The following is a 10979-nucleotide window of genomic DNA, read 5'->3' as shown; positions in this document are numbered from 1 at the left end:
TGTTCTTGCATAATAATAGCAGGAAGCGGATTGAAGTGATGAGATGACAGTGAAATTTCGATGGGAGAATAGAAAGAGATATAGAGGGAGGGGTGAAGGTGAAGTTGCTAAATGTGTGTGTGAGTGATGGATGCTGCCAGCGCCAGAGGGTTTCTTGGCAGCATTAATGAAACAAAAGAATATAAATATGGGCTTTTGCAAACTGGCAGATAATAAAATGAGTGTGAGTGAAGAATCAAGATTCAATCAAACCCTCCATTATATATATGTGTTTACATTGTAGGAAAATTTTTGTCCCGATTAGATTTAGTCGAATTAAATCAATTACAGAGTAAGTGTATTATACTTACTATGTAATTGGTCATTTTTTCTAAATTGTACATTAATCACACGACAAGTATATTGTACTTGTCATATTATTAGTTTAAATTTGGTCAGGTCAAGTCCGAGTTAGAATTTTTCGTGTATTGAATTACAGAGTAAATTATATCAAGCTCACACTTTCGCCTTGTTTAAGAATTGTCAGTACTCTCTAAAATATGACATAATTATGTAACCCTTGAACGAGATAAGATGAAAATGTTAATTTAATCCTTACTGAATAACAAAACGACATACGTTGTTATAAAAAAAATGTAATAATCTAATGTCGGACGGGTACTATTATTAATAATTTAAGATTCAAAAGGGTATTTTCGATAATTCAATATAAAATTCGAATGACATCCTAATGAAAGGTAACGAAACTGGTCAATTATTGGAAGAACGTTGTTATGAAAGGTATTAATAATTTCTCAAACAACAAAAAAATATTTATAAGAACGTCAAATCTTACAAAAACTCAACGTAATTTACTTTGAATCAAATATGTGGTGGTTTAATTTACTACCTAGCTTTCATTAATTAATTAATAACATATTAATTATTATTTTTATGTTTTCTAGGTTCCATGTCAATTTATGTACACATTTTAACCTGACCAACTTTTGTGAATCCAAGGTTGGGTTGGTTCTGTTAAAAATGCAAGTGAAGTCTCTTCTTCTTCACCAGATCTGTGGCATAGATTTCTACAAAACACTGATTTGACTCCTAGAAACTAGTATTAAAGCACATCATGTGGGGAAAGTGAAACATTAGGACAGTCAAAAAATTAACTTATGGTAATAATTACTAAGAGTTGGCTTTTCAATGTCCCACTTTTTTATACTCCCTTTTCTTGCTTTCATTGGAAAATATTAGCACTGCTAGTAAGTAGATTTTACTATGAACTTAATGTAATTTATGTTATTTATTTATTTTTATAATTATAGATTAATACTTACTCTTATTTAAAAAATTATAAATATTTTTTTAAATAAAAATAATTATATAGCTACTAGAAAGTGTAGTGGGATTACTATTTTATTTTTATTGAATTTTAAAAGATAAGTATTTGAAAAAAAATTGAAAATAAAACTCTAATAAAATGAAACATTGAAATCAATGAATATTTATAATTTTGTAAAACACCATGACATATTTATTATTGCTTTAAACCTCTCAGGACATGTGGCTATAATGTATCTTATTATTTTTACTGACATTAAAAAAAAAGAAGTGAAAAAAACACTAGACTACTAGGAGAAGAATCTAGGACTATAGGTCCTTGTTGCAGATCTTGTCCAAAAATAATATCATTATATTTGATTTTTTAACTTATTTTAATATTTTATGTGAATATAGAGAGAGAAAAATAAAGATAAATGAGTACGTGTTAAAGATAGTGTGTATGTTTGAATTTATTTTTGGAGATAATATAAAATCAGTATGTTATGTTTAATGTTGGCTAGTGGGAGACAAAAAGTACTGTTCATTGTCAAATCATGTCTCTTATATATATATATATATATAATTTATTTAGTTGTAAATGGATTAAAATAAATAGTATTTTTTATCATAATACTGTTCCAAAACACTAAAAAATTAATAAAAAATAAATAAAATAATTCAACCCAAATATGAAAATGTTTCGGGCCATCTCTGAGATGGCCCGAAACCGAAACCAAACACTTTGAATATTTTTTTCTACCTCTTTCTATTTTCTATTTTTCTTTTTCTTTTTGCCCTTAATTGTTCTTGTAATTTTCTAATAGGGTGAATTATAATTGTTTTTCCTGATATTTGGTATGATTATAAATACTCTCTCATTATTTGAAAATTATAAATATCCCCTATTAAAAAAAATTATGTAGCCTCTAGACGGTGAAGTGAACATTACTATATTACCCTTATTGAATTTTTTTAAAAACTAAAAAAAGTATTTGAAAAAATATTTTCGAAGGTGGGTACAATAGATAATCTAGAGGGAATATTAGTTCATAAAAATATTTTAAAAAATTATAATATATATATATATATAAATTATAAATGGAAAAATAGTTGTAATTTACCCCTTCTAATATGTGAACAAAGTAATCCAAAAAAAGAAAAAAAATACCCAATTTGCTGTCGAAATGCAGGTGAAATAATAGACTAGTTTCTTGTAAATTAACGAGCCTGAGCTTTATGTACTGAATAAATATGTCTACTCTTTTTGGAAAAGTTTCATTCTTTTTTGGTAAAAGGGTCATATTTTAGTGACTCTTACGTAATTACCATTAAAAGTGAAGATATTCCACCTAAAACCCTATTTTTGTTATTTTCTCTTTTTTTTTAATAATTTTTTTTTTATCTACATCAGATCTCCCCGTATAATAAATGTTAAGAAAAACGGCATTTTTCGTCTCATATTTTAGGGGATTCGTATATTTTTCGTCTCCTTAGTTACAAAATTCTTGTTAATGATCTCAATAGTTACAACAATTTTCACTTTTAGTTCTTTCCTCAATTTCCGTTTCAAAATGACTAAAATTGAAAATGTCTGTAATTTATGGGACTATTAATAAATATTTCATAATTAATAGAAGGAAAAATACAATTTTTTCTATATGTATTATTGCACCTATTGTCATATGATCAGTCACTTTCTTAAACTATACATTAATCACATGAAATTACCATACACTTGCCATATGATTTGTTTGAGTACGACAAAACTTAGTTTAGCCCACAAATTTCTTGTTGGGTATACTACAGTGGCACCACTTGATATTAAATTAAATTATACAAACACACCATGTACTTACAAATATTACAAACAGAGACCTTTGAAGGGGTATTGTCAGTATAACATACATGTAAAAAAATTTTCACTTGAATAACGGATACACTTATAGTTAATTATAATTACATTCTCAAATCGTGTATTTATAATTTTATAAACAATAAAAAAAATATTTATATAATTAGATATAATAGCAAGATTTGCTGCCTGGAAACTGGCCAACCCTAATTCCAAGACATAGTTTGGATAAAATAGGTGGAGAAGTAGTGTGTGTTTTGTGGTTTGCAGAGTTTGGTTCATTTCACCAATCTAAGACCATACATGAAAACATAGAACGTGAGGTGAACCGGCAAAAGGCATGTTCTTGCGAAGCCTGGTCCCTGTTTGAATTAGTGTAGAGAGATCACAAGTGGGAGAAAGGGGAAGTGAAGGGATACCATGAATACTACACATTCTTGTTTTGGACAAACAAGGTAGATATGATGAATGTATCTACCATTACAACATCCTTTTTTCATTACCCAATCTTCATTTTTCTCACATTAATTGCTGCATTTTTCAATTTATGATCATAAGGGTGCCAATTAAATTAAAGGGCCTAAATCGATTCTTTCGACTCTATATGTTTCAGGGCTGTGGCACGTGGCGACAACGCACTGGACGGAATATAGTTTTTTTTAGTTTTTATTTTTACGGTTAATAGATAATGCCTACACTATATATTACTACACTCTAAAATTCATGACAAATTAATGTTATTTAAAATGAGCTAAAAATTTCAGTTTTCACCACAACTGATCAACATTTGCCGTGATTTCGCCTATAGTCAAAGCATGCGCGATAATGTCTAGCTGTAGCTAATGTTTTTGCCTCGTTTATAAAAACAACAGCTAATAATTGTTGCACATGATTATGAGTGTTTCAAAGCTTATAATTAAGTTATGATGGAAATTAATTTGAAATTATGTATAGAACAATATGCAAGAAAAAGGTAACATTGAAATTTCTTACATTCTAGTACACTTTTACAATATTTAATAATTACATGAGAACTGACCTATTCCTACTCTTGACTTTACTTTTACTAACCCTGATAATGAAATTTCAAATCATAATTATTAATATATAAATATATGTATGTATACTATATAGGGTAGTTAATATGAGCACATGGGCAGTGACTCTCACCCCTTGCTCTAACATGGAATCCTAGGAGATTTTGATACCTTTCCCCATATGGGTGGGAAAGGAAGTTACGAATTTGAATTTATGATCTCAAATTTATTTATAAAATTTTAATTTTAATTATTAAATTAAAATATTATTAATAATTTTCTACATATATAAACCATTTAGTTTATTTCATATCGTTACTGATTATTGTATTGTAGTCCTCTAATTTTTCAACCAAAAACCATTTCGATCATTTTTCAATGTTTAAAAAGAATTAATTAATTTCATCATTATATTTAGATTTTCCTTAAATCCAACAAATAAAATATGTAAATTGTGTCTAAATGGCATGATTAACTTTTGTCCAGATGTCCATAAATAAAAATAATAGTAAGAAATATTTCGAGATGGGCCATACTACTCTTTTGGGCCCCTGGTTATTAGGCCATAAGAATTGGGCCTTAGCATTATTTGCTTCTGAATTTTTTAATTTCAACCATTTTCTCCATCCTATTTCCTTTTTTTCTTTTAAAAAAAATAGAATTTACTTTTTGTTTATAATATTCTAAGAATTTCCAATTTTATAGGTAAAATAAGTCGAATTATAAATATCGAACGTTAGCATTTAGAAAAATAATCGTCGAAATGTGCTCATACTGAGCGTTTGAATTGGGTAGTTCGGATCCTGATCCGATTTAATTTGATTAGAATAATTTTTTAAATTTTTTTTTTAAAGTTGGGATATTGAGTTATTCATACTCGATTTAAAAAATCGGGTTAAATTCAAATAAGAGAATCTTATTTGAACTACACGATTGGGTACTCGAAATTTTTTCAGATTGGTGGAATTCTGAATTTCGTTCGGAGGCAATACTTTGCCACTGAATGAGATAATATTTCAATTCAAAGACAAGATGCGTTTGAATTTTCACCCCATAATTTTTGGGTTGGGATTGGATAGCTGAAATAGTTATTCAAAAGTTCATATATCCGATCTGAACTACCTAAACTTACATTATGTGATTCGATGCATATATTATTTATAGGTACACGTTATACGTATTTATTTGGTTATTTAAAAAAAGATTAATTTTTATTTTATTTTTATGAAATTTCTATAAATTTATACCAGCTGATGTGTATATATATATATATGGGGGGGGGGGGGGGGGAAAAAGTTATAAAAAAGAGTACTAATAATTCTTCAAAACTCATAACGGCATTGCTGAGAAATAGAGAAATCTCAAGGGCTAATAAGTCCATCAACATTCTGAAATCCAAAACCTCCCCACTGCCACTCCTGACTAGGGTTTTTGCCTTCAATCTCTTGAATCCCATTTTCATTAATCCAAAGGTTACCAATTTTTTCTTCTTTTTTGTTTACGGTCTGATTATGGAAAACTGAATGAATTGAACCCTTTTCTTCCCTTCGTTGCTTATGAATGCCAGGTTTTGATTCGGGGAGAAAGAGATGCAGTCGCTGTACGGCAAACTTCGGCTTGTTATGAAGCAAATGGTCGACAATGTGAAAAATGTTGAACGAATCGTATCTTTTGAATCGAAATTCTTGGGTTGCTCGATGAATCAGTGGTCGGGGTTCAACTCTCCGCAATCTTGTTCTAGCTCAGCATTCTTCTTGGTATGTATTAATTTAAGTTTTTCTGCTGATGCTTGCTGATTATTTAGTTTAATTGGAGTTTATGTTATTCGGCGAATTCTTCGGTTTGTTAGCTTATGAAAGGCCTAATCTTGATATGGGTTTCGAAATGACAGTAATTTTCTGTTATCCTGCTAAATAGTGTTTACTTTTTTGGTTGGGGGAGGCTGTATAGGACTTTATGGGACTTCGATGATCTAGTGAAATTGCTGCAATTGCATGTTATTTTAATGTTGCAATCATAATAAAGAGAGTGCATAACTCTAATGCGGGTTGCTTGAATGAGGTTAAGACAAGGTATTGTTAATGTAAATTAAGAAGGAAAGAAAGGTAAATCATGTGTACTGATGGTTAAGTAATTGCATACTCTTCTTTTCATGGCTAGTTTAGAGTTTGGCGCTTTGTGTTTTAAGTGAAGAAGTCTCAGTGAAGATTTCAGCAAACTAAGATTGGGTTTAGGATTCTCAAGCTAGGTGGCCTGCCTTAATCTCAATCTTGGTTCTTTTATTCATGGGACCAATTTGGATGAGCTTTCTACACTGACTTTGTACTTGATCTAGGATTTTATAGTTGAAAATGATATGATGTTTTTGAGCACAAGCCTTTTGCTAGTGAGCTTACAGTGGCATCTAAAGAATTGATGTAAAAGAGAGTAGATTCAAATTGTGAACTTCACGTGATGAGTGACATCGTGAACCTGCTTTTTTTTACTCTATGCAATTTTTTATGCATCTCAGAATCAATGGTTTACATTACATCAACTTTTCTTGCACGTGACCATCATTCAAGCTCAGCTCACACAGTCACGCACGAGTTGCGTGATAATCATGCAAATTGCAGTTTTGCTCAGTGAATGTATGATATCAATTTAATTCACTATAGAACCCATCTAAGTACCTTCTGCAAGTTTCTCCTGATGCTTCACTGAAATCTGCTGCATTGTCTTCTACAGGAATCAGGATAAAAAGACGCAAGTTGTCATTATAATTTTGTCAGACCAATATTTAAAATTAAATTTTACAGTTTACTGCTGGAAATGAATGTCTGACTGGTATAGGTTGATTTAGTACGCTTATTGATGTTCTAAAAGAAGGTTGAAGGGGCATGCTACTCTTACTGATGACTGGAAGTATGAAAGAAAAATGCCAATGCTTTTATAGTTTGATCCATATGGTGGAAAATGTATCTTTAACAATCTGAGTGAGGAAGAAATCAACCTAAATATTACTGAGGCATGTTGTCTTGATGTTTTCCTTTGTCACCGTATAGTACTGTATGAGCATCCACATTACTCTTTTCATTTTTCTCTGGTTAGTTTTGTGTTTGATCTGATCACAGGAGAGTCTTTTGCTTCAGAACAAAAGCTTTGGCACTAAAGTCGTCCTGCCAGCATCCTCCAAAAGTTATGGTATAGTTTCAGAGTTGCCATCTCTCAGAGGTCTAAGCTCATGTTTGAATCAGTCAGGTCCTTCGGTATTCACTTTGGCAACTAGGAATATGACTACAGGATCTACTTCTCAAGATGTTTCTGCCTCTCCTGATGTACCCCAACGCATCAAATTCAAGAGACTCGATAAAACAGCAAGGCACATAATGCAGGCACAAATATTTGACTTTCCTTCTCCCTTTTCATTTATATAGCTGGCAATTCTCATTATGCAATGAGGATTTTATTATCTTGATGCAAACTGCAGATAATTGATAAAGAAGCAGTCGAGGAAGTGAAAACAAGCCGAGAGATACCTGAAATCAAGCCTGGTTATATAGTCCAGCTCAAACTGGTACTGATTTCTTCCTGAAAAAGTCATGATTCTTTGATTTTATAATTTGTTGGCTATTATATGCTGCCAACTTTTTGTTGGCGATTTCATTATTTCTTAGTTTCTGAACTGTCGTGATCTTGTCATCACAGGAAGTACCGGAGAACAAGAGGCGTGTTTCAGTTATAAAAGGCATTGTTATAGCTAGACGTAATGCTGGTTTAAATACGACTTTCAGAATAAGAAGGCTTGTAGCTGGAGTTGGCATTGAATCTCTCTTCCCTCTGTGAGTATTTGCAAGTAGTGTTATTTTGCTTGGATTTTAGAAACCATACCTCGTTTTTCTTATACTCTCTCTTTCGCATGTGTCTGTGTGTCTATTTGTATGCTGCAACTTACTCAAACTTTAACTTGGTGATTTCTTGAATTCTCTGTTATTACTTGTTCTAGTTGTGTGTGCTTATCTTTCTTGATTCTAGAGCATAAAAAAAAATGGAAAATACAATAAGAATTTCTTACTGAAAATTGTATGGTTTGGGTGTGGTGAAGGGTAGTTATGGAGTTACTATTGGGTGCAGAAATATTAAGTATGCATTTCAACCTATTTATTGAAGCCATGTTGCATCACATGCCCTTGAAGTTTAATATTTGATGGGAGAAAAGTATATTATATCCCTAATGACGTGTGATACAAATTTATGCTTTGTGCTAGTACTTGAGAATTTGCTTTCTTCACCAGCTTATCTGTTATTTTCACCAGACAATTCCACAAATGATGACTAATCAAGTGGGTGATGACTGACAGGTATTCTCCCAATATAAAGGAGATAAAAGTGTTGGACAAGAAGAAAGTGAGGAGGGCCAAGCTTTACTATCTCAGAGATAAGATGAACGCACTTAAGAAGCAATAACCTCTTGTTTAGATAGTGGATAGAAAAGGTATGTCTATGTGCTGATTGTGGGCTCTGCTGAGCAGTAGGATGAGGTTATCCTTAAACTAATAAGACTTTCATATACACTGTTCCTTCATAGTCAACTTGAGGAACCAAAGTTTGTGGAGACACAACTGGATTGCTTAGCTAGCCGCAAACTGTTACACATGCTCTCTCTTTGGCTTAATTACTCGAGGATGGAATTTGTAGAGCAACTTCTAACGCAAGTATAACACTTATGTTGTTATAATTGTTTACGTATTGAATGTGAAGAATATAAAGCGTCGACGCTTTTGACACTGTCCTCGTTTATTGAGATGTGTTGGACAGTTGTAATCAAGAAGTTCTTGCAGAAAAAACTACATCTCTTTCGTAGGCATTGAGATTACCGACTAGATGATTGTGTTTGCAACTTATGGCGTGCTCGTTAAGCTTTGTGATCCGAAAACAAGCTTGACCCCCTGCATAGTGATGCTTCTTTTAGAACTTTTCTTCTTTCCTTGTGATGGCTTTGAGAAATCTCGAAAGTTATGGTTCACGAGTTTGAGTTGATTCTCGAATTAAAACTTTTGTCCAACACACGCTTTTCTGGATGTTGCCAGGTTCATCTTAACTGCATGGTCTAAACCTAAATTGTTTAGACCTGAAGGGTATGGAAATGTGTAGAATTTGCATAGAAAATGAGTTTGTATTATTCTCCTTTGTGGTACATGTTCTTATGCCATTTTTATCTTCATACACAGGGTCTAATTCTTTCTACATGCATGCAAAATTTTCACTATTTCAATCATTTTTCATTACGACATACTACCAAGTGCATCTTTCAAAATGTCGTCCTTACGCTACGCCTACTGCATAACGACATCAAGTATTTGGATGAGTTACGTCAATTTATTCTAATTCATTGAATGAGTTAGGTCGAATTGTTCTAATTCATTCAAGATCATTGGATTATAATACTGCGAAAATTTATTTATTTTTTTCAATGTAATGATTGGTGACCAATCAAATGTGTAGTTGGACATTCATTCATATAAAATAACTTTAAATTAATAACCAATCAAAATGAGTGATCTTTCTAGTAACCCTTGATTTGACCAATTACAATAATTTTGTTACATGGATTTTCAGGTGTGCTTTTTTTTTTTTTTAAAAAAAAAAATCTATAGATAAGTTGTGTCAAACTTCGTGGGCCATTATAATAATCAAGATTTCCACTAAGATCTTAAAAGGCCATTGACTTTGCATATCCCTCCAAATCATTTTTATTTATTTATTTTTGTATGAATATTAAATGGTAAAAATTCTTGATTTTTTAATTACTGTATGATATTTTTCACATTCAGTGCATATTAATACTACCATCGATTAATAAGAAGACGTGCATTTTGGTGGATGGATTTTGAGCTATAGATTTTAAATCCCTAGTAATAATTATTTAAATTTATTTTAATAATTTTATACTCGAATATTAAATCAAGTCCATAAATTATTTGAATTTGTTTCGATAATTCTATAAATTTGAATAATTACAGCACGCTCCATTGAAGTTTGGTGTAATTATACGTGGATCTCATGTAATTTGAAAAATTATATTTAATACCCTTATATTTGTTCTTATTTAACATATACATCCACTCGATAGTTGCAATTCAGCGAATTTGATGATATTTGAAAAAAAAAATTGAATGAAAATTCATATTTACTTTTGGTTGACTTATTACTGTCTTATTGCAAATTAAATAATTCTTTTTTTTTTTTAACTAAACTACCCTTATACATCTTCATATGCTAATGCATGCGAAAAAATATATCTTCAATTTTATAAGGGTTATTTAGCCATAAATGCAATAAGTCAATAATAAACCAGTCGGAGGTTCATATGTATTTTTTGTCCAATACTTTTACTAATATCGGCAAATTTGAGAATGTAACTAACGGTTAGATCTATTTATTAAATAGAAACAAATCATAATTACGTATAATTACATCAAAGGATAAAAAAGAGCAGAGTAATTAGTGTTTCTAAATCTGAAAGATGTTAAATACTTCAATTCTAATTTTGAACTATATTATATTAATTATTAATAAATTTTAAATTCTTTTGACACAAAATCGATTAAAATTATTTATTCAAGATTTTTTTGAATTCCAAATTTATCAATCCAAATATAGCATGCGGAGTCATTCATCCAATATATGCACTAAAACAAATTAAATAATTTATAACTTTTAATATCAAGCTATTAAGATATATATATATATATATATATATATTTGAAGTATTGTTGGACATCAAATGAAACTGCAAAAAT

General features: G+C 30.7%; 2 protein-coding genes across 4 annotated transcripts in view; one reads left to right on the top strand and one right to left on the bottom strand.

The window, feature by feature from the left end:
* Positions 1-379, bottom strand: part of LOC105157288 — a gene marked incomplete in the record, with an annotated part of 1746 nt that extends 1367 nt beyond the window's left edge. Inside the window, 1 exon segment of the mRNA XM_011073664.2 lies at positions 1-379. Coding sequence (XP_011071966.1) covers positions 1-11 — 11 coding nt within the window.
* LOC105157287 (50S ribosomal protein L19-1, chloroplastic) lies at positions 5515-9043 on the top strand. 3 transcript variants are annotated; one of them, XM_011073662.2, is made up of 7 exons: positions 5515-5669; positions 5765-5954; positions 7311-7571; positions 7667-7753; positions 7885-8018; positions 8538-8671; positions 8765-9043. In XM_011073662.2, exons 2-6 carry the CDS (start codon positions 5787-5789, stop codon positions 8641-8643), a joined length of 756 nt encoding a protein of 251 aa, XP_011071964.1. In that variant the 5' UTR covers positions 5515-5669; positions 5765-5786; the 3' UTR covers positions 8644-8671; positions 8765-9043. The 3 variants fall into 3 exon arrangements, with proteins under 3 accessions (XP_011071964.1, XP_011071965.1, XP_011071963.1); XM_011073663.2 differs by having other exon boundaries at positions 7329-7571; positions 8538-9043; XM_011073661.2 differs by having other exon boundaries at positions 8538-9043.

The sequence above is a fragment of the Sesamum indicum genome, linkage group LG3 (assembly GCF_000512975.1).
Source record: "Sesamum indicum cultivar Zhongzhi No. 13 linkage group LG3, S_indicum_v1.0, whole genome shotgun sequence".
In the NCBI taxonomy this organism is placed as follows: Eukaryota; Viridiplantae; Streptophyta; class Magnoliopsida; order Lamiales; family Pedaliaceae; genus Sesamum; species Sesamum indicum.
Note: the sequence above shows the minus strand (reverse complement) of the source record. Positions and strands in the feature narration are given on the sequence as shown.